General features: G+C 41.1%; 1 protein-coding gene and 1 pseudogene across 2 annotated transcripts; one reads left to right on the top strand and one right to left on the bottom strand.

Annotated features, from left to right (window-relative positions):
• The first annotated feature begins 2,472 nt into the window (after positions 1–2,472).
• LOC307200557 (olfactory receptor 10A7-like) lies at positions 2,473–3,399 on the top strand (annotated as a pseudogene). The gene has a single exon. The product of its transcript is annotated as an olfactory receptor 10A7-like (transcript).
• A 4,676-nt stretch (positions 3,400–8,075) lies between these two features.
• On the bottom strand, positions 8,076–24,273 carry LOC307200556 (uncharacterized protein; the record flags this gene model as incomplete). Its single annotated transcript, XM_079949092.1, has 2 exons — positions 8,076–9,015; positions 23,333–24,273. 2 exons carry the CDS (start codon positions 24,271–24,273, stop codon positions 8,076–8,078), a joined length of 1,881 nt encoding a protein of 626 aa, XP_079805218.1.
• Between the last annotated feature and the right edge of the window lie 314 nt (positions 24,274–24,587).

Here is a 24,587-nt window from a genome sequence, read left to right as displayed (position 1 = left end):
AGTCAAGATGATATCTGCACATCCATCCATTTATGTATGCTGAAGTAGCAATCAATATTGGGTCTCTCCCAATTATTACCTGCATGTTAACAATTTTGCATGGAGTTCTCTTAGGTGTCCTAAGGAACACTTGTAGGTTTGGGTGTTGTCAGGGACTGGGCAGAGGAGGAATGGTGGAGACTGCCTCCCCAGCCTGACCCTTCCAGAGAAGAAGACAGTTCAGAATTACAACCACATTGAACATTCATAGCTTCCCTCAAAAATTCCTGGAAACTGTACTTTGTCAAGGATGCTGAGAGTTACTAGGAAACCCCCTTTCTCCCACAGAGCTGCAAACATTGAGGAATTTATTTTTAAATCATTCTGCCATTCTGCTTCATGGAGCCTTGGAAACAATTTTCAGGCCCTTGTGAAGCACTGGAAGTCACTTCCCAAGGTCTTGTGGGGTCTCGGTGGGCCTTCAATGTGACTTTCAAGACCTTATGAACCACTGAAAGTTGCATCTGACGTCTTGCAGGGCCTTGGGGGTGGTGTCCAAGGCCTCAGAGGTTGACTCCAAGGCTTTGTGGGGCCTCGGACATGACTTCCGGTGCTCCCAGGCACTGATGTGGCATGCACGCCGTAACACGATGTCATTACATCACATTATGTCGTGCGCGCCGCTGAGCACCCACAACCTAGGGCCCAAGTCGGTGCCCCTGCTCAGTACTCTTAACAAATTATAGTTGCCATAATTCTTTCAGTGAAACCATGCCTACTTAAAGTGCTTTACATGTATAGTGCTGATGGGACCTAAGAGTGCTTTAAATTTATGGTGTGAATGTGATGTTAAAATACATGCATTCATATCCACAATTCAATGTGGAGCTAAATTGCAAAAAGCCGCCACAATTAACTGGTTGTTTATACTGTAAATCCTAGGAGAATTACACTTAGAATTCCTCTGGTGCAACTGTAGGAGATTTAGGTTGAATCTTTACGGTGGAGCAGAACAAAAGCAGTGTTATGTTTTTAGCTGGTGTTATCTGAGTACTCTAAGGACAGCTTAGAAAGATAAAGTTATCCTCAAAAAAGTGAAAGTTGGGTTTATTAAAGATGGATCAGACCCATCTTATGAACCGTGTTCTGCAAGGTAAAACTGTAATGCATTGGTGTATGTTCTTTTAAGAATTCCAGTGGAATAATATTCTTGCACATACTCAGCAGAGTTGAAGCATGGAACAACCACCATTAGGGGCTGTGAGCCTATAGTGAGAAAGGGGGATTATTTTACTCAGAGCAAGCCCTGAAATTCCTTGAAGCGGGGCTTCTAAATTTCATTTTTGTTGTGGAGTTATTAGCACTGGCAACCATTTTAAGAAGACTGCTGAGGAACTAAGGTGAGTGAAAAGACAATTTCCCCCTTTGTGGCCAGTAAGACAAAGCTTCCAAAAAGAGGTTTTGGTACTGAGAGTAGCAGCCTAAGATAGAATACTGTTATTGTTTGATGTTTGAGAGTTATAAGCTATATGTCTCTGTATCATTCCTTTCTTTCCAGTCCCTCCAGAGACCCTGGGGGAGGAAGGCACTTGGCAAATCCACACTGTGATCAACTCCCACCTGGAAACCAATGTCCCCACTGTTGAAGGATGTGTGGGTCCAGAACTGGCCTCCACAGTCACTTACGGACTTATCGTTAAAACCATGTTTATGGAAGACAAATTTACTCAGCTATGAATGATTGCCAAAGAAAGAAAAAGAGCAGTGGCTTCAGGCAGTGTTACAGACAGGGATCATTCCTGGCCCTTGCTGGAGATTCTGGGAAAAAGAAATGACTGAGGAGCACATCCAAAGAAGTGTGATTTGGTCCTGGTATTTTAAAGCAAGATGTGTAAGAAAGAAGATGAGGGGGAAAGGGTTAGTTATAGAGTGAAGGCATAGGCTGACCTGAAAAACATTTGCACAAGGTAGGAAATGGGAGAGTTGTCGAAGATCAATCTACTTAACTAAAATGTGTTTGTGTGTGCGTCAGAGAGAACGGGAGACAGAGAAGCATCCAGTACCCTTATGATATTTTTTAAAGTGTGCATTTAAAAACAAACTTGTGATTGTTGTTTCATTTTGACTTAGTACCCACCCCTCACTCCAAGGTCATAGGGCCAAATCACAACAGTTAAAGATTAAAAAACAGTTGCTCACTTGAGTTTTCTTTTTTAGTACATTTGTGTGTGTACTGTGTGCATGCAATTATTTGTGTGCAGAACTGACTGAGTACAAATGGACTTGGACAAAGGTGGCTGAATAGGCCTACAGACTTAAGCCCCAGTAAAATGTCACTGATGTAATTAATCTCCAATTCCTTCATTTTCTTACTATTGTTTTACATAATGCAGAACCCCTCCTTACAGGGACAGAAATGTCAAGAAATGTTGTTGTTGTTGTTGTTGTTGTTGTTTTCTCTTCAGATGAGGGCACTCTGGTGATACCATAAGAATGAATGCAACTTCCACCAGCTATTTCACGTTCCTTGGATTTCCCAGCCATTTGGAGGTGCAGATTCCCATGCTTCTTCTACTTTCTGCTGTCTACGTGGTCACTGTAACCGGAAACTCTTTCATCATTGCCATAACTTGTGCAGACACAAGCCTTCATTCCCCGATGTATTTTTTTCTGAGAGTGCTATCACTCCTGGAGATTTGCTACACCACTGTCACCCTCCCCAAGATGCTGCATGACCTTGTTTCAAGAGACAAGTCCATCTCGTTCAGCGGCTGTGCTCTCCAGATGTATTTTCTTTTATTCCTAGGAACAGTAGAGTGCTTCCTCTTGGCTGTGATGTCTTACGACCGGTACCTTACAATATACCTCCCCTTGCACTATATGGTTTTGATGTCCAAAGGTGTTTGTGTCCGCCTAACTTTGGCTTCATGGCTCTGTGGCATTCTTCTTCTGCTGGTGAATACAAGCTGGGCATTCAGCTTGCCATACTGTGGCTCTAACGAGATCAACCATTTCTTCTGTGACTTCCCACCAGTTTTGAAGCTAGCCTGTGCTGATACATCTCTGAATGAAGCAGTGATGCTAGTGAGCAGTTTGATCATCACTCTGATACCTTTCGTCTTCATACTCATATCCTATGCCTGCATCCTTGGCACCATATGAAGGGTGCCTTCAGCTACAGGTAGGCAGAAGTTTTTCTCCACCTGTTCTTCACACCTCATCATGGTGACACTTTTCTATGGCACAGCCAGCTTTATGTACTTGCAGCCCAAATCCAGTTATTCTTTAGAACGAGATAAATTCCTCTCCCTTTTTTACACTGTTATAACACCAATGCTAAACCCCATCATTTATACCTTGAGGAACACAGAGGTGAAAAAGGCAATGAAGAGAATGACAAAGAGGAAAATATTGTTCTAATTTTTATTTTTAGTGACTTCTTTGTACTTATTAATCACCCTAAATTTGGGGTCTTCTTAAAGTTGTAAGCTTTGTTGTATATACTACATTGGTATATCATGCAATGAAAATCATAAATGCATAGAATTGTAGTTTTGGAAGGGAACCTGGTGGGCATCTAGTCTGACCCCTCCCGCAGTGCAGGAATCTCAACACGTAATCCTCATCCAGCCTGAAACCATACCAGACCCTAGGGAAAGGGGTGGTACACACAGCTACTTTGTATTCAGTGAGCTTAAGCATGGGTGGCAGCACCCTAGATTGTGACTGTGAGCACAAGGGTACACCCAAAGAAAGCAAAGCCTTCCTAATAAAATACGGTAATGAGAAACTTCAAGGAACAAAGCTCTACTATTTGTGTTGGCTAAGAGCAATGGATACTGGATTTTATAATGATTGTGTTTTTCTTGAACTTATTACCTATCCTTTACCCAAAGGTCTCAGGAGAGAGAGATATTTTTTACTATGGTCTGTCTTACACACCTAAAACATTGACTGGCTTTAAATTAACTTCAAAGTAAAAATAATTCTGTATTTTTTCTCCTCAACTCTGTCACTGACAGAAAACTTGATTCTGTGTATGAATATATGGAGCTGCCTTGTACTAAGTCAGGTGATTTGCCCATCTTGTCTAGTGTAGTTTAATACAGGAGTAGCTACTGTGGAATACTCTTAAGGATGTTTGACTAAAATTCCCATCATCCTGGACCAGTAGCATCATGAGCTGAGGTTGATGAAGCAAAATACCTAGGGGGTTGGTTACCCCTGGTCTTATCTGACTAGCAGTGGGTTTGTGAGTTTTCAGGGAGAAACCCTTTCTATCATCTGCTCCATGATCCTTCTGACTGCAGAAGTGAGGGATTGAACCAGGGACTGTTTTCATGCAACTTACTTACTTACTTAGCATATTGTTATATAACACCCATAATCTCTACAGCAGTGTGATATTCCAGGGAACTCCCTGTAATCTCACATTGTTGTAGAGATTGAGGATGACTTGTAACACAGGGTCTGTGTTTCCTTTTGGAAATGCTGCCTTGAGAAAGGCAAGGAGTGATGCCCAGTGGGTGTGTCAATAACTATTGGCTGAAGTTGTGTCAACTCGTTCAACTTGCTGCTGACAGCAGCAACATTTGAAAATTTATGAAGGCACGAAGTCAGCATTGGAAGAGCTGGACGTCCACAAGATGATCATGTCCTTCCACAAAAATATGTCTGGCACATCCAGTGTGATGCTTTCCCTATAAAGAGTGGTGAAACAGGGCTGTGTTCTTGTCCCAACTCTCTTTGGTATATTCTTCTCCTTGTTGTTCTCATATGCTTTCAGCTTCACTGAAGACAGTCTGTATTTCCATTCCATCCCATTTAAGGAGTGATGGGGTCTGTTCAACCTGGCATGTCTCTGCGCCAAGACCGGCAAACTCTAAAGAAGCTCTACAGAGACTCATTGACCATTTTGCCCAAACCTGCAGGAGTTTGTCCTCTCTATCAGCCTGACAAAGAACAACACCCTAGGTCAGGACATCGTCACCAGTACTCCAGGCAGACGGTAGGCGATTTTGTCTACTTGGCCTCCGGAATAACCACCAACTTTTCTATTGATGTTGTGTATTGGCAAGTGTATTGGCAATACAGCAATAGCTCGCCTCTCCGAAAGGGTATGGGAGAATATGATGCTAACATCCAATACAAAGGTGAAATACAAAGGTGAAATACAAAGGCCTGCATGTTGAGCACACTGCTTTATGGAAGTGAATCATAGGCAACTTCAACCAGCAGTGGCACCTCAATATACATGGTGTCAGGAAGATTTTGGACATCACATGGCAGGAGAGTCTTAAACAAAGATATGCTCTCCCCACCCAGCATTCCCAGCATGTTTGCACTTCTGTCTCAGTGACATTTGCACTATTGGTCATGTCCACAGAATGGAAGATGGCATGATCCCCAAGGACATGCTCTACAGGGAGCTTGCTTCAGATACTAGACCTGTTGGAAGACCAATTGTGCATTACAAAGATGTCTGCAAAAATGACATGAATGCTGGCAGCATTAATCCTGCCATGTGGGAATCCCTTGCAGATGGTCACAGTGCCTGGAAACAGTCAGGTTATGGATCCACAGAAATGACCAAAGGAGGAATGAAGGCTGGGAGGGGCACAGAAAGAAAAAGTGGCATGGTGCACTTGCAGCAGCAAAACCAGAAGCCTTAATTTGTTCCATCTGCAATAAAACATGTCTCCCTCATATTGGTCAATGATCTCTACAGTCACAGTATGCACTGTAACTCTCCAATGGTTTAACTTTAGTCAACACTGGCTATTTAATGAGCAGTGATTCTGATTTGTTTGCAGAGAGCGTAGCTGATGTTGCATCAAAACGTCTGCTATCTCACACAATTCTCGATCACTTCCATTATTGCAAAAACTCTAATCTTTTATGGGCATTTTTTTTGCACAAAACCTCCAAAACAATTATAATGAGCACTCACACTTCATAATGTCGGTGCCCTTTGCGGGATCGCGCACGGGACTACAATTCCCAGGGAGCTTAGTGGTAAAAGGGGGCTGGCTTGCTTCTCAGTGTTATTATTCAGAGGCTTATGCCCAGCCTCAGTAATCAAGTTTCTTGCTGAGAAGTGGGGCCAACCCCATTTATAAATAGGGGGTGGAGCCAACAAAAGCCAGACAGTCGGCTCTGGAGATTCACCCTCTCTACCATACCTTTGTTTAATGTTTCCTGTTTGCAGGTTAACTTTTTCTTCCTGTCTAGCAGGCGCTGCTACGGTCTATGGCTGGTTGCTGTTGAAGGACAGGAATAAATTTTCCTGCATTGGCAGGTTTTGTCTTCCCCGTAGCAGTTTGTCACAACTTTGGCAGTTATGGCCTTGGGTGGCATCCTATAGTCTTTTCTTCCCTATATGGGGGGGGGGGGGTGAAGTGGTGACTCACCCCCCTGCATCAGTGATTCCAGTGTCCCCCTCTTAAAGGGGTTATATAATGGGTGTCACTGGCCATACACTAAAAGGTCATCAGTGAACTACCTTGCATGTGGGGATATGGGCTGGGCTGCCTGCTACACTTACATCTCGCAGAATACCCCCATATCCCATTTACCCTGATGTGCCCCAGTTCTCCCCAGCTGGGGGGCTGGGAGGGATACATGCCCAAGGCCTAAGCCAAGGTCTTCCTACATTTGGAAATTTAATAAAGTTGTGGCCTAACTTCAATTCCATATAAAGTTTTCAGAGTCTTTGTTCCTTCCTTATTATCCCTGGGGGCTGGGGCTGTCACCGCCTGGTCACACAATGATGTCCATTCAATAACTGGCACAGTTTGCTCCCTTTTATTTTCATCCCATTGTCTCCAATGAGAAGGAGACTTCCTTTAAAATCCTCCACTAAATATCAGGAAAGGTGCTTTCATTTTCATCTTTGCAGCAAGAGTCCAGAAGGATATTGGATAAGGTAGACAGGCTCCACCCTTTCCCTCATACTTGGATTGCAACCTAAGAAAGTTAACATTTTCAGAAGAGTTTGCTGCTAATGTTTTGTTTCATCCCACACAAATCATTGTAGAATGTCAAGCCCGCTAATCGTATTTGGTGAAATGCTCCCCACCCCCTTTGCTACTCACAAATAGTAGGAATAACTTCAAGATACCCTTTTTCCTCAACCCTACTTTGATGATCAGAATTTTTGGAATTTTTGCAGGACCTCAAACACAATACTTTCTAAAGAAGTTATTTTACTGCGAGCCATGGTTTGTTGCATAATGGTGTGTTATCGAGTGATGTGTACAGGTGCACATCTTGCTTTAGGTTTGAGAATCATTACGTTAGGGCACGCATCCCAAATATTGTTGTGCTGTCATTGTTCTTTCGGAAGATATTGAAGATCCAGAATTCCTCAGATTTTGTATCTGAATGTAAAGTGTGCATGTGTGTTCATCTTTCAGTCAACCCTTAGGTTGGTTTGCTTAATGTGTGCCAGTTGCTGTGGGTTTCAATACTGAAGGGAGTGCTTGCAGGTTTCAGCCAAGGGAGCTTCATGTATTTTTTAATGAAAAGACAAAACATTTATTTATTTTGACTGAAATCCTATTTTTAAAAAAATATATGGGAATAAGTCATAGACTCCAAGAACTACAGAGTTGGAAAGGACCATGAGAGTCATCCAGTTCAACCCCTTGCAATCTTTTGCCCGGTGTGGGACTTGAACCTGCCACAATCCTGAGATTAAGAGTCTCATGCTCTACCAACATAACTATGCACAGGACTCTAAAGTCTGTTGACTATAATGAGTTCTACTTCCAAGCAGATATGCTTTGTATGGTAAAATTGCAAAGGGTTACAGCTGAAGAATGGCTGCATGGAAAACACAGAACATTGCTGTTTTACAGTGACACTGAAAATTTAAGCACATTGAACTTAATACATTATAATTTGATTCACCTTAGAGGTGGGAACCACTTTCTCTGTCAAGAGTGACATTTCTTCAGGGGTAATCTGTCATAGCCCCCCCCCCCATATGTTGGAGCCCCCACTTGTTTTTGGAATCTTCTCCTTCAATATCTGTAATCTCTCCTTGCCATTGAAATGTATTTGGTGTAAGAAGGCAATGCTACTATTTTGTAGTATCACATTTTTCTACCCAGCAATTTTCTCAGGGACACTTTCACTTCCCTGTTTCTCAGGCTATATATGATTGGGTTACACATAGGAACTAAAATGGTATAGAACAAGGATAGCAACTTATTAATGTCTTCTGTCTCCTTTGACCTAGGACTCAAATATACAATAGTTGCTGAGCCATAAAAGAGAGATACGACAATAAGGTGTGAGGAGCAAGTGGAGAACACTTTCTTCCGACCGTCTGCTGAAGGCATCTTCAGAATAGCAGAAATTATTTTCACATAAGAAGCAAAGATAAGGGAAAAAGGGATGATCAAGAAAACTACGGCAGCTGCAAACACAATTAACTGGTTAACATTGGTGTCAGCGCAGGCCAGATCAAGCAGTGGGGGTACATCACAGAATAAGTTATTAATTTCATGAGAGTCACAAAAGGGCAAGGTGAACACTAGATATATTTGCCCTGCATGTATGGACATGTTGACAACCAATGATCCAGTGATGAGTACCAAACAGAATTGCTTGTTCATGATGAGCTTATAATACAAGGGGTTACATATGGCTACATATCGGTCATAAGCCATGGCAGTCAATAGGAAGCACTCAGTGCCTCCTAGTATAAGTAGGAAGTAGATCTGAGCAGCACAGCCAATGAAAGAAATGTTGCTCTTTTCTGCCACTAAATTGGCCGCCATATTTGGCACAGTGACTGAGGTGTAGCAGATCTCCAAGAAAGACAGATTCCTCAAAAAGAAATACATAGGAGTTTCAAGGGCAGGGTCGGATATTGTAACATAAATGATTAGTCCATTTCCAATTAGAATGCCTGAATATGTGATCAGGAACACAGAAAAGAGCAAACCTTGGAGATCTGGGAGATTTGAGTATCCAAGGAGAATGAAGTCAGAAAATGCAGTGTGATTATCTCGTGCCATATTTGGATCCCTTTAGTCTGAAGAGACGATAATGACAGAAAAAAGAATCAGTCAACCCAAACAAAATTGTTTTACAGTTCCCTTTATCAAAACCTCAGCTACTACAAAGTCCATATTAATCATTTTTGATTAATATGATTTATCAATCATTGTGTCATGTAAGACCAGAAACAAAATTCATGCCCACACTCAAGTATTTGCTGAAGTGGCCATTCTCTGCATCCTGACATAGGTGCATGCTAGGTTAACCCGCAGTGCTAAAAATGCTTCTTTCTGTAAGCCCCAGTTGTTCATTCCAACTTCCCTATTTTTAGCTCTCATCCCCATGCCACATGAAAATAATTTTGTTCCTGGTGGCTTTCCATTAAGTTTAGGACATTCGGCTGATTGTGTTTTAGTTACCTGCCATGCTTTTGTGGCTGTTGGTATGGTTGTATGTATTTAACTGCTTTACTGTTGATTGTTTTACTGTGTCTTGAATGTTATTAGTTCATCTGAGGACTGTGTTGTTAAGTAGAAAGTTTAGATCTAAAGCATCCGAATAAATAATCCTGTACTAAAAATTCTGACATATCATGCTTTATCTGATTATTTGATCACAAAACTGAGGATTTTTTTATGCTGAGGTCTTGTAAGCTTCATGGGTTGTGCAGATTCAATCTTTCTATGTGCACATTCTGTCCATTGGCTTCCACACAATCCCATTTTATGTCTTGGGAATCCATATTCTAACACAGAAAAAAGTTCCATTCTCCAGAACAGAGCAAAATTTCACATAGACAAAGCTAAGATAAATTGCTCAATTATGAATTTACAAAATGAACATTATTAATATTGCATTCCTCTTTATATAATTAAATATTTTAAATATTTATTTTAATTGGCATTTGACCTAAGAATAGAATATATGCCTTAGATTATTCATTGCTATTCTGTCACTTGCCATCCAAAACAGTGTCTGGAGGTCTGTAGATGCTGTACAGATTTATTCATTTTTCTGTTGTTCCCACTGTCACTCCTACACTACTTTACAATTTCTTCTTCTCTTGTGCATGCAAGTATTTCCTGCACCCTTAAAAATAAAAGGGGCAACATGCAACAATAAATGTTACAAGACCAGCCTTAGGTCACAATCCAAACTTCAGATGCTTCTTGGTTGGGCTTTACATGATGGCAGGGATTAATGGAGCCACGGCTGCATCTGCAGCCCTGACAAGAGTTGCTGCAGGAGTTGGTTCCAAACTGGGCCTGTGTCAGAGGCTGGTCTGAATTGGAAGATGGGGGAATGCAATCACAGGAAGATCAGCTTCTAACAGAAGAGGAGGGGAAATATTCACTTCCACTGCTTATGCTGTCCACCACATTGGTATGGCATTGTTACATATATTTCCTAAGGAAGTATGGTTTAGAAATATCTAAATAACTGAAGTGGCAGCCTAGATGGAGGTAGCTAAAAATTCGAAATTAGAGAAAGTGTAAACAGTTGATGCTTGGTCAAATAGATAAAACAATAGCAAAGAAATTGATTTTTATACTGAAACTAGTCAAAGGAAAATCTAAGCTACTGGACTTTCATGTGGTCTGGCATTCAGTTAGGGCTTGTATCTCAATGTGTGAACAACAGCTGAATATATCACAAGCTTTCCTTCAACAATGGAATGAACCATGATGTTTCCTTGCTTGCATTGCTATATAAAAGACTCATTTTTCTACCCATATCCAGATCGGTAAAATAGACAAGTGAAGTATAATTACACTAAGTGATTCATTTAGAATGAGGGAACAGTGGCGGGGTGTTTCTTATCCCTGTTTGTATTATTCTGCTGTTCTTTCTACCCCAATCTATGTATTTTAGAAATAATTTTTATAATAAAATCAAAATAAATAAACCATCATGACAACTAGTTTTTGAATCAACTGCTTCAATCTGCTGAACTGGCATTGTTACAGGTGCTACAAAACACAAATTGTTTTAACTACTTTTAAAAAGGGAATATCATGCTTTTGGCTATGTTCGGTCTTAATTATAGTTCTGGTTTAATTCTGAACTGGATGTTTTTTTCTTTTAATATTTGCAGGAAGACAATTTTATTAATTTGTTTCTGATTGTGTGCCATATTGGCGTTCTATGGAAGATGCCTTAAGAGAGTCTTTTCACTTAAGGGCAGCATATAAATGTTTTGAACAGATAAATGATAGATAGATAGATAGATAGATAGATAGATAGATAGATAGATGATAGATAGATATAGATGATTGATACATAGATGATAGATAGATAGATGATAGATTAGATAGATGATAGATGATAGATAGATAGATAGATAGATAGATAGATAGATATTTAGTTCTGTGAGCTCTATGCCCAGAGAAATGTGCATAGGTTTGGAAACTTGAAGAACACAACAGGAGGAATCCACTTGTCTATAAGGTATGTGAAATGGAAAAGAAAAGAAAAAGACTCAGAGTGATTGAAAACACTTCTGAAATCCTGGTGCAAGTATACAGTTAAGCAGAACAAAAGTATCATCTTACCTGTGTTGTGAGTAAAGAGTTTCATTTCAACATTTTATTTCCTTGAGGGTCCATAAGAATGCATCATTTTGCTCAAAGAGAAAAGCAACTCATTCTGAATGTACATGTTACAAACCAACCATTTAGATATTTTAAATACAATTGACAGTTATGTTAATCCAAAGGGATAAGTTTGAGAAAGACACTTAAAAATGATATGCAATTATATATTTGTATACATACACATATGTAGAAATGCAATTGTGGGTGTTATCTAGGGAAATTGTCTCAACTGTAATGGACTTTCATTAGAAAACGTCTAATTAAATTTTGGCAATATGAAGCGGTTTCTTTAGGCAACTTTTCCTGAAAAATCTAACTCTGATGTGAGAAATCTAGAAGCCTTGATATAGGTTACCCAGAAGTAAGGGTACACATTAGTTTGTAATCATGTCAATTTTCAAAGCAAATTAAATAGCCTTAAAAGAAATGTGCTTCACCTATTCAAACATCCTCCCATCAACTTCCCATGGGAATAATTCCAGGAGAAAGAGAGAGGCAGACAATGACCACCTCAGAGCTTCTTCCAGCTAAACTGCCCTCCCTCAACAACACACAGGACCATGTACCATCAACTGTCCAGCGAGAATTATTCCAGGAGGCAAAAGGCCACCCCAGAGATTGCTTCAGTGGAACTTCCTTCTCCCCCCCCCCCCACAGTCTATTTCTATAAAATGTTTATTTCCTTGAGTCAAAATGAGCGTACCCCTAAACATTTTTTTAATATACAGTGGTACCTCGGGTTACATACGCTTCAGGTTACATACGCTTCAGGTTACAGACTCCGCTAACCCAGAAATAGTGCTTCAGGTTAAGAACTTTGCTTCAGGATAAGAACAGAAATCGTGCTCTGGCGGCGCAGCGGCAGCAGGAGGCCCCATTAGCTAAAGTGGTGCTTCAGTTTAAGAACAGTTTCAGGTTAAGAACAGACCTCTGGAACGAATTAAGTACTTAACCCGAGGTACCACTGTATAGAAAAAAAGCACTGAGTAAATCCATCCATCAATCTCCCCCAAAGGTCTCCACGAAGGAGGTATTTGGTGAACCATCACAGGAGATGAATGATAAAACTGAAAGGGCCCTTTCTGTCCACGTCAAACTCTGTTTTATTGCAATTCCTCTTTATATTTTAATCAGCAACAATTTTATTTGTTATTGTTCTTTGCTGCCTTAGGAACCCTTGGTGGAAAGACAAGCCATTGAGTTGTGTAGCTTACTGAGAAACAATGGGTATGGAAAGGTCACAAATCATATTGCCAGAAGCAGGGAAGTGGTAGAGGCATTGCAAGGGATAAAAAGGTAAAGGTAAAGGTACCCCTGCCCGTACGGGCCAGTCTTGACAGACTCTGGGGTTGTGCGCCCATCTCACTTAAGAGGCCAGGGGCCAGCGCTGTCCGGAGACACTTCCGGGTCACGTGGCCAGCGTGACATCGCTGCTCTGGCCAGAGCCAGAGCCGCACACGGAAACGCCGTTTACCTTCTCGCTGGTAAGCGGTCCCTATTTATCTACTTGCACCCGGAGGTGCTTTCGAACTGCTAGGTTGGCAGGCGCTGGGACCGAGCAGCGGGAGCGCGCCCCGCCGCAGGGATTCGAACCGCCGACCTTTCGATCGGCAAGCCCTAGGCGCTGAGGCTTTAACCCACAGCGCCACCTGCGTCCCTTATTGCAAGGGATAGGGGAGTGAAAAACAGTTGCTAAAGTGCCCAACAAGTTTAATTGTTGGCTGTCACTTTTGGGGGGAAGGGAGGGAAGAAGAAGTATAAATTTCAGGTAGGATTGCCATATTTTGAGGAGCAAAAAAGAGGACACATTTGCCGACTTCAACTTTTAACTATGGATCGCTATGACGACTCTACCCATGAAAAAGAGGATGTGGCCTGGAAAAAAGAGGACATATGGCAACCCTAATCTTCCTTATTATCATTCTGAAAAAAATATACCATTATGGCTTGCTAAAATTTAGGATGCTATTATACCGCCCCAGATGATGAAAATTTTATTTTCTGAAACTGTTTTGGCGACAACAAAATATTTTTAGTACATTCAAAACATTGTATCACTTTTTTTTTCTCAGCAATTTCACCAGGGAAGCCTTCACTTCCCTGTTTCTCAGGCTATATATGATTGGGTTAAACATAGGAACTAAAATGGTATACAACAAGGAAAGCGACTTATTAATGTCTTCTGTCTCCTTTGATCTAGGACTCAAATATACAATAGTTGCTGAGCCATAAAAGAGAGATACCACAATGATGTGTGAGGAACAAGTAGAAAACACTTTTTTCCGACTTTCCGCTGAAGGCATCTTCAGAATAGCAGAGATTATTTTGACATAAGAGGCAAGGATAAGGAAAAAGGGCATGATTACCAAAAGCATGGCAGCTACAAACACACTTGTTTTATTAATGTTGGTATCAGCACAGGCCAACTCAAGCAATGGGGGGATATCGCAGAATAAACTGTTGATTTCACGAGAGTCACAAAAGGGCAGAATGAACACTAGATAGGTCTGTCCTACGTGTATTGGCATATTGACAGCCAATGCTCCAGCAATGAGACCTAAACAGAATGGCTTGCTCATGATGAGTTTATAATGTAAAGGGTTACAGATGGCCACATATCGGTCGTAAGCCATGGCAGCGAGAAGCAAGCACTCAGTACCTCCTAGTAAAAGCAAGAAATAGATCTGGGCAGCACAGCCATAGAATGAAATGCCCTTGTTTTCCACAATGAAATTGACCAGCATCTTTGGAAGGGTGACTGAGGTGTAGCAGATCTCCAGAAAAGACAGGTTCTTCAAGAATAAATACATAGGGGTGTGAAGGGCAAGGTCAGTTTCAGTAATGCAGATGATTAGTCCATTTCCTATCAGAATTTCTGTATAGATGAATAGGAACACCAGAAAGAGCAAACCTTGGAGATCTGGGAGATCTGAGTATCCAAGGAGAATGAAGTCAGAAAATGCAGTGTGGTTTTCTTGTGCCATATTTGGTCTAAAGAGATAATCATGACAGAGAAGACACATTATCCAGTGCAAGCAAAATTTCTATATACTTCCCCTACTCACAAATTGTCTTCTTCAAAGCTGCTAGCATAAGGATGCAGAACTTGTGGCTCTTCAGATGTTGTTGTACTCCAAGCCCTATCAGCACAAACCGCTATGAGCAAATGTCAAGGGAGATGGGAACTGGAGTCCAACAGCATCAAGAATGTGTGTGTACAGCTTTCCCATTCCTTTGCTAGAGTGTGCAGACTTATTTATTATTTTATGATATAGGCCTATATAGAAAATCCATGCCCACACCCTAAAATCTGGTGAAGAGGCTCTTCTCCCCATCCTAATGTAAGTGGGTGCTGGATTGTTTTGGAGCCATGAGAAGAACTTTTCTGTAGCTACTCCCTGGTTTTTCAACTCCTCCTTGCCGCAGCCCTAGATATTTTTTACCTTCTACTACCTGGCTAAGTGAAGAGTTGGCTTTTCGTTAAGTTTGGAATTTTATGCTGATTCTGTTTTAGTTATCTGCTTGGCTGTTTATGTTTTGGGGGATTTAACTGATCCGTTTATAAGTGTTTTACTGTATGTCTGAATTTTGTTACTCACCTTGATCACCATGGTGGTAAGAGGCTTTTCTGTAGCCCATTAATGAATGTTGGAAACATTATGCTTTTATCTGTTAGTGATCATACCTAGGGGTTGGCTAGGCTGGCCACTGCCAAGGGTGCCGGCCTGGTATGTATGCCAAAATCAAAGTATCACAGAACTATAGAATTATCACAGAGTTGGGAGTGACCTTGGAAGTAACCTTGGAGGTCATTTGTTTCAACCCTCTGCTCAGTGCAGGAGGTACAATGTAGAATACACAATGAAGGATACAAGTGCAGAATCCCTGAGAGATGGTTGCCCAGCCTCTGCTTAAAATGATGACAAAGCTAAGTGAAAATGAAATACATGAGCAAAGACCCAAGAATGCAGTCTGGGAGAAGAGGTGCACCAGGACCCACATCCCAGTTCTTAAACCTGAGAGTCTGGAGGGGCAAAGTCCAATCAAGTATTGAAAATGGAGCAGTGAAGGAAATGTTGTAGCTACAAGAACAGCTTTGACCCTTTTAGAAATATTCCAGACCGTCTTCCTGAATGTTTAGCTTTGATTTGTAAAATCATGTCTCTGGCCCTTTTACTTTTGGAGATCTAAGGGAAAGCATGTGGACCGGCAATTACTCCTTAAGAAATTAACTTATTCCTCCCTTCAAGTGTACTGGCCAATGCATGCAAAATGTTCAGGTGGCTGCTCACAAAGTTGCTGGCCAGACCTGCCTTGCTTCAACAAGGTTGTGGACTCATGTGGCTTCGTATCATATCCCGGGAGCATAAGCACTTACAAATACTTTGAAAAAAGCTATTTTCCTCCCCCAAAAGTTATCTAGTGAAATTACTTTAAACTTGTTAAACTACATGGATGTTTTGTTCAAAGCTTACTTGTTCCGTCTCTCTTGAGTCTCCAATCTCCACTGGCCCGTCTCACCACAAGCATTTCCTATTACAGACTACCCAGGAAGGATCAAAAGTAGCTCTGCTCAAATTGAAAGGAGCAGAAAGTAAGTCAGAGTGGGGGCTTTCCTACTCTGGAGTGGAAGAGAGGCAAGAGAGCAAATAGAGAATCAGTTTATCTTTGTTCTCATTATATTCACCTTTACTTGATCAAATGGGAGGTGCCAATTAGAAGTAGAAGGGAGTATACCTCTGTTGGTTACATCACCTCTTTCTGTGCTATGCAATCACCACATCATGCACCAATGTCTACCTAGCTGAAAACTCAATGACATTTCTTCTAGAATGCTAGTTATATGATTCACTTACATAGGAATATATGAAGCTGCATCACACCATGTTGGAACATTGGGCCCTTTAGCTCACTACAGCCTACACAGACTGGCTCTCCAGGGTCTCAGATAGGAGTCTTTCCCCAGCCCTACCTGGAGATGCTGTGGTTTGAACCTAGGAGCTTTTGTCTGCATGGCATGGGCACTGAGAAACAGTCCTTAACTCACATAGTCTAATATTGCAGACTAGGTTCTACCATGGGAACCTAGCCAATCCTACTCACTCTCTCACACACATGTGTGCACGCACACACACACACGAGGGAGAGATGGGGGGCATACATGGACATAGTCTCTGCTTCACAAGATGATCCATGCAAATCAACTGAGAAGGAAGATCTATTGCTTGCACTCCACTCATCAAATGATTTTACCACCACCACCACCATCAAATTGGTGGAGTCTTGGGAAACATTTAAGAAAATAATGTTTGAGCACCCCAAATGTGCATTACAACCTCTGGACTATAGAATCATAGTAAAGGAAGTGATCCCCCAAGTGTTGTTGTTTACAAAGAATTGTGTGGAATGGCACTCTCAGGTCTTCATTTTCACAATCAACCACTGTATCATTAAGAACAGCTCTGTGACCACCTGAAAGTGGTCATAATTTGCAGTGACTTCCTGGGGATTTGTATGTGGGTGTGTGTGTGGGGGGGGTGGCAATGGCTGCTGACATGTACCCAGACATCTTTCCCCCTCTCCATACAAGGACACTGTATACACAGTGATGCGTCCATCCCAAACTGTGATATCCCATCCCCTCATGTAATCAAAAACAACTCTTTCTTTTTTATTATACATATTTATTCACATTGTGATTTAAAATTATTGCAAGCTGCCCTTGTATAGAAACAAAACGGGTGGGCTAGTAATTTGTATGTAAATCAGGTATGGCTATATCATGGCCCATATTTGGCCACAGGAGGTTTTCATGACCCACAGAGACTAAACCCCCCCCCCCAATTCTGCATACTTTACAGCAGCCACTAAAGCAGCTGTGGCGGGGCGACTTCCGGGTTAGCGCCTCCAGCAATGGCGAAGCTCCTCCGATCGGGAGGAACCGGCTCCGTGAAAAACAGGGTCTGACCGCCACGGCGAAGGCGGTGACCCTAAGAAATCACAGATGGAAGAAGTCTGTGAACCTGGGATTCAGCTGCACCTTCAGTGCCCCCTACTCGCGGGGAGACCCGGTATCGGGAATCTGGAGCGACGTGGGGTGAGAGGCGCTGTACTTTGAATTGACCGCTTATTTCACGGAGCGAAGCCGCATTGCTGCTGTCGGAGAGTGCTGACTTTTTTCCTGTGGACAATTGGATTTTAAACAACAACCCGTGAGTAGAACAGGAAATTGAGCTTTCAAATAATTTAATTTGGCACCGAACGGGGAAGGTCCAAACAGGAAGTCCACCTTCCCTTTCTGTAAATAGACTGAAGCAAAGTAGTTGTTAACTAAGGTTTGGGAAAGTCTTACGTAAAGGACTAAAATTCTGCTGATTGAAACTATTAATTTTGGCCAAGTGAACTTGCAGGAGAAGGTGAAAAATTAAAATCGAAGCGTCACGTCTCTGAACCTGGGAACGGCTTGCAAAAAGTCCATCAACGGTAAACAGGACAAATTTGACAGCTAGCTTTAAAAGAAAAACATTGTTTTTATTGTCTGCTTCTGCACTTAAAAAAGAAGAAAAGGTAACTGGAATCTGTTACTAATTTACTTTTGGAACTGTGCTGGAAAGGATTGATACAAATGGAGACTGTTTCCCTCTAGAGGGAGTTTTGGGACATTGTTACAAGAGTGCAGCTGGGAAATTGGCCCAAAGATAAAGACTGTGAGAAACTGGTTTTGACCTTGAACATCTTAAGAATGTCGGTAAAGGAAGAAGTAGCGTCTGTACTGAATAGGACATTCTATTTGTTGGGAAAGCTGCATAAAGAGATAGATGCCATGGCTACTAATACTGATATTTTGGGAACAAAAGTGGATATCAGCATAGAAGTCAGCAAGAACCCGGCACAGGAATTCTTTTTAACTGAACAAACTGATGAATTAGAGAAGGAGAAAGTTGCTGTAGTTGAGTACAAAGCAAAACAAGGGGGAACCTTAACCCTAAAGAGGCAAATGGAGGATTACAACTTGAGTCCTTATATGACGGTAATTAGGAGAAGCCAGTTTTTGAAGATGGGTGCCTGGCCTGATTTGGAAAAGAAAAGGTGGAGAGATCCCCTTATGCAGGGATCAAATGAATTTTGGAATATGAATTTGAGCCAGGAGGAGATTGGAGCTTTTGGGGCCTTTGGATTTGGAAGAATTGTGAAACAAGTTTTGGAATACTTCATGGGCCCTAGCTTTAACTGTGGAAATCTGGCAGATCTGTCAAGAAAGAATATAAGCATCGTTGGATTGGAGCTCCCCCGAGATCTGTTTTTTAGCACCAAAGGTTATCAAGAAGACCGGCAAAAGGGAAGTGAAGAAGAGTTAAGAGCCTCGGACATAAGATCTCCAGGTTGATGGACGTTGGGAGGTTGATGGAACTGACGGCAGGGGCCGAAACCGGGGAGGGGAGACAGTGGAAGAAAATTGGGAATTTAAAGTGTATATATATGGAGATTTCAAAAAAAAAAATTTAATGAGGGATGGAAAAATCGTGGAATGAGTTTTTTATGACCCTAGGGGAAATGTTTTAAGAGATTAAGTTTAAATTTATTAGTTTTAAGGAGAAATAAGATTAAGCAAAGTAAAAATGAATGATTAATTGGTAAAAGAAGAGAATGTTAAATTATAGTATATAAAGATAAATTATTAGGATAAAAACAAAGGTGAAGGATTTGCTGAAATATCTAACTGAATTAGAATACAAAGAGGGGAGGTGTGAGGAGGTCAAGGAAATAAGCTAAAGAAAGAAAGTTATGTAAAGGTTGGATTTGTTCCTTTTCTTTTTTTTTACTGTATGCATTTTTTTTCTTTTTTGTCTGTTCTCTTTTTTATTTTATTTTCTCTTTGATGGGACTTGTTTTTATGTATTGTTATGCTTTCTTTTTTTGGTCTAATTGGGTGTTTTTTCTGCTGTTATTTATTATTATTATTATTCATGTAACCTTTAAAATTTTTTAAAAATATATTTTTTTAAAAAAGAAAGCAGCTGTGGCGGATTTAGGGAAGTGGGACCAGTTCTACTGCACTGTGCGCCAAGCCTAGGGGGCACCACAGACTGGTAACTATGTTGAAGTGAAGTGAGCAGAACAGAAGGCGAGAGGTGCAAGAGGGGCGGGACCAAATTTTAACTTCACACAGGGTGCCACTGAATTTGAAAGACCAGTGTCCACCCTTGACAGCAGCAGGTCAAGCAGTTTTTGCAAAACAAGCCTTGCCATTTTTAACTTCCACATTGTTTCTGAGAACCCTTGAGTGTATTGCTGCTATTTGGGGGTGATTTTCCCCAAGATCCTTTGGGTTATTTCCCTCCAAAATCAGTGTGCATGACCCTCAATGGCACTGTTTATTTTCATGTTCAAAGGCCTCCCATTGCCCTTTGTGAACTCTCATTGTTTGTCTTCAGCCACTAACAAAGCTCCATGGTTAGGTATGGTGCTTCAGTTGTCAAAGAGATGTGCACTTAAACATGAGATACCAAATGCACTATGCATCACTGGAGTGTTCTTGGGACAAAGCAAAATATTGTATCCTGCAGGTGATGCCAACTGAAACGCACTTAGTAGTGAGCAAAGTGCTCTGTGATATAATTGAGGATCAGTGTTAGAGGAAATGAATGCAGAGGGGAAATGAGAGTTATTAAGGATTTGGAAAGGCAATGTATATGGACTGCGTTGACTTCCACACTGAGTGGGCTTCTATATTTCTCAGGAATGCTCCTTGCTTTTAAGTAAGAGTAGCTGAAACATAAATTATTGTCTTTTTTTTCTTCCCCTCCCCCCCTTTTTGAGTGCTTGTCTTTTCTATAGCTGCGTGCCCCTGTATGTCCATTTGTGTGTGAGAGAGGGCTCTTGCTTTTCCTGCACTCCCCCCTTAGAAATTGGTCCAATCTTTGACATTCCTCCATCCCAAGAAAGTCCAGGCACTGTGCAGGTGGAAAGGGCAGGCAAGGCAGTGATGACCAAGAGCAAGCCCACTAGACATTTACAGCAAGCAATTTATTCCAGCTAGTCATAGGTTTGAGTTTTGTTTGTTTCTGAATGCAATTTCTGTTCTCCTTAATTGATCGAGAATGGTAAAAGGGGGGGGGGGGTTGTTACACCGCTGCAAACCCCTCAAAAACACTACTTGCTTACCACAAGATTTGTAGGGCTGACACATCAGAACTGTGCTAATGATTGACAGAGGGCCATGGGGGTTTCTAGTTCAGTGAGAAGAAATGAAATTGCTAGTAGAAAAGTTCTCTGTGGCTTTCTCACCAAACTGCAGTTCCTATGATTCTTTATGGAAGCCATGACAGAACACACTTTTTTATTTTGTCTAGTCATTCATCCACCTGTTCTGCTCAGCCTCAATCAGCATAGCTAATGGTCATGGATGGTGGCAGTTATTCATCATCTGAAGGGTCATAGTTACTTAACCAATGTCTAAGGAAATGATAGAAACCATTAAAACAAATATTACATTTACAATGTCTAACTGTTAGAAGGAACAAAATTACAAACCACCTCATCAATGTTCATTCTTGATATGCAAGATATGTCTTAGCCTGCCTATTATTGTTTTAAGGGCTCCTTTCACTTCCTTATTTCTCAGCTATAGATAATAGGCTTTAACATTGGGGTCACCACTGCATAGAGAAGAGTGATTAATTTATCATTCCTACTTCCCATTTCTGATGAGGAAGAAGTGTTCCCTAAATACATTGCACTACATCTTCCATAGAACAGAGAGACCACCATCAGGTGGAACGAGCAAGTGGAGAATGCTTTGCTCCTGCCCTCGGCAGAAGGCATTGCGAGAATAGCAGAAATTATATGAATATATGAAATAAGGATCAGCAAGAAAAGGATCATCACCACAAAAGTAGCAACCACCAAAAGTTCAATCTCATTCACAGAGGTGTCCCCACAGGCCAGCTTGATTAACGGCACAATGTCACAGAAGAAGTGGTCAATTGTGTTGGAGTGACAGAAAGTTAACTTGAGCATCAACATGGCCTGTATGAAAGCTACGATGGTCCCACCAAGCCATGAACCAGCTACTAGTCCTATACACACTCTCTGGCTCATTGCAAGGGGTGACATATTGTTACATAGCAATCATATGCCATGGCTGTCAAAAGGAAGGACTCAGCAGTTCCTGAAAGAGCAAAGAAGTACATCTGCAGAAGGCATCCGGGCTAGGAGATGCTTCTGGTGTCCAACATAAAGTTAGCCAACATCTTGGGCACAGTGACTGAAGTGTAGCAGTTCTCTAGGAAGGACAGGTTTCTGAGAAGAAAATACATAGGGGTGTGTAATGTCGGACAGGCTCCTATTAGAGTAAAGATAAGACCATTTCCCATTATAGATACTAAGTAGAAGGTCAATATTACAGCAATGAGCAAAGTCAGATTCCAATTTTCTCCCCATCTTCAGCCCTTAAGTCATATGAAGATATGAGATTAAGGTGGGAAGAAAAGAAGTATACTGCAAAGTGAATATTATTATTCTATAGCTTTTAGCAGGAAAAAAATGAAACAAGGTGTGTTTTTGCATCCCTTATCATTTGCTGATATCAAAATTTGCCACTGGAGATTCATTTGTTTAGTTCCAAATTCTTGCACACTTTGTTGTCACATGGGAACTGGATGCAAAAATGCAGAGGTGTGAACAGAGAGAGAGCAGCAAAACAAAAACACCATATTGGGTGGCATAGGTTATTCTGGATACTTCAAAGGTACACATGCATTTGAGGGTCGCTGTTTTTACAACCAAGCAGCATATAAACTTTATGAAATAAATACATGTTTACTTTTTAATTTTATTTATTAAATTTGTATACTGCCCTTCATCCAAAGATCTCAGGGTGGTTCACAGCATAAAAATACAGACTAAAACTACAAAGTATATAATAAAAACAAGAGCAAAAACAAAGCAAAATAATGTCCCCTTTCCCAAACACATTTAAAAGGACATAGACTGTTAATCAGCCCAAGACCTGATGGAAGAGAAACATTTTTGCTTAGTGCCTAAAGATGCATAATAAAGGTGCCAGCTGAACCTCCCTGAGGAGAATGTTTCACAAATGAGGAGCCACCGCAGAAAAGGTCCATTCTCGTGTTGCCATTCTCTGGACCTCAAATGGAGCAGGCACATGGAGAAGGGCTTCAGACAATGACTGGGTTGGTTTACATGAGAGATGGTCTGTGAGGTCTTGCAGTTCTGAGCCATTTAAGGCTTTATGGGTCTAAACCAGCACTTTGAATTGGACCCCGAAACTAAATGACAGCCACTGCAGTTAGGGCAGGATTGGTGTACTATGCTTAAACCATGTTGCTCCAGTGAGCAACCTGGTCACTGAATTCTGCACCAACTGAAGTTACCATACCGTCCTCAGAAACAGACCAGTGAAGCTGTTGTAGCAAGAGAGTTGTATATTTCATTTAGAGCACACTCCAGGTAAACCAAATCATGTTTATGTCTCATTTATTTAAATGATGTAACAAAACAAAACAAAAAAAACAATCACCTGTGTAACTCTCTGGCTGAAATCAATGTTTATATTTTATATTTTAAAAACTTTCTCCACCTGGATTCTATCATTGCTTTCAGTGTTGTTTTGTTTGTTTCTTTCCTCCTTTCCTTTCCTTTTTACAATGTGTTTAATTCTGTATACATACAGATACTAAGGACCCGCAATACTTAGAATAGTAAAGAAAAGGTAGAATTAACCTTACAATCTAGAAAAAATATTTTTCCTGACCATCAGCCTCTTCAGATAATCTTTCACTTCTTTGTTCCTGAGGCTATAGATTAAAGGGTTCATCATAGGGCACACAACAGTGTAAAAACATGAGAGCACTCTGCCAGTTTCCAATGAATGATCAGATTTAGGTCTTAAATATGTTAAAGCTCCAGCTCCATAGAACAGAGTTACTACTGTGATGTGAGAAGAACAAGTGGAGAAGGCTTTGCTTCTGCTGGTGGCAGAGGATATCTTCATGATAGTAAGGAGGATATGGGTGTAGGAGATGAGAATAAGTATAAAGGGTAGCATTATGAAGACTACAGTGACAGTGAACATTATGATCTCATTCTTAAAAGTGTCTGAACAGGCAAGACTCAGAAGTGGTGGAAGGTCACAGAAGAAGTGGTTGATCCTGTTGGGCCCACAGAAAGGTAGAGTGAATATGAATGTTACTGGTACCAAAACCACCAGCACTCCAATGAGCCAGCAGGCCACAGAAATCTTCAGACAAATGGTCTTGTTCATAATGACTGTGTAATGCAAAGGGTGACATATTGCCACGTAGCGATCATACGCCATGGCGGCCAACAAGCAACATTCTGCTATTCCAAGGGAACCAAAGAAATACATTTGTGTGGCACAGCCAATGAATGAGATGCTCATGTCTTCCGACAGAAGATTTGAGAGCCATTTGGGGATTATTGTCGAGGTGTAACCAATCTCCAAGAAAGATAAATTCCGAAGGAAGAAATACATGGGGGAATGAAGAGCAGAGTTGGTTAAAGTAGCAACGATGATGAAAGTGTTTCCCATCAAGATCATAAGGTACAAAGTCAGCACCAGCAGGAATAGGATGATCTTTATAGAATGTACATCAGTTAACGGCTCAAAAATGAATTGAGAAACAGACGACTGGTTCCTACCATCCATGTTTATAGTTCAAAGCATTATCATCAAGATCTTTTCCCTCATTCAGAAAAACTCGTTTTTCCCCCATAGCAGGTTGCATCTAATTTAAATAAGAAAAAAAAATGTTAATAAACAGTACCCAAATGCATGTTGATAGTGAACAATGACAGTAAACATTGTACCTGCAGCAGCACTTGGGAGGGGGGCTGAAAAATAAAGCAAAGTTAGGTGTTTGAGGGCACTTTACTCCTCTTCAAATTGAAGTCTGATGTCAATAAAGTCAGATCAGGTCTCCCACAAAGTCTCACATCACTTTGCTTTTTTGTTTGTTTCTG

Source organism: Podarcis cretensis (assembly GCF_951804945.1).
Source record: "Podarcis cretensis genome assembly, chromosome: 13".
Classification (NCBI taxonomy): domain Eukaryota; kingdom Metazoa; phylum Chordata; class Lepidosauria; order Squamata; family Lacertidae; genus Podarcis; species Podarcis cretensis.
This window is presented reverse-complemented; position numbering and strand designations above follow the sequence as displayed.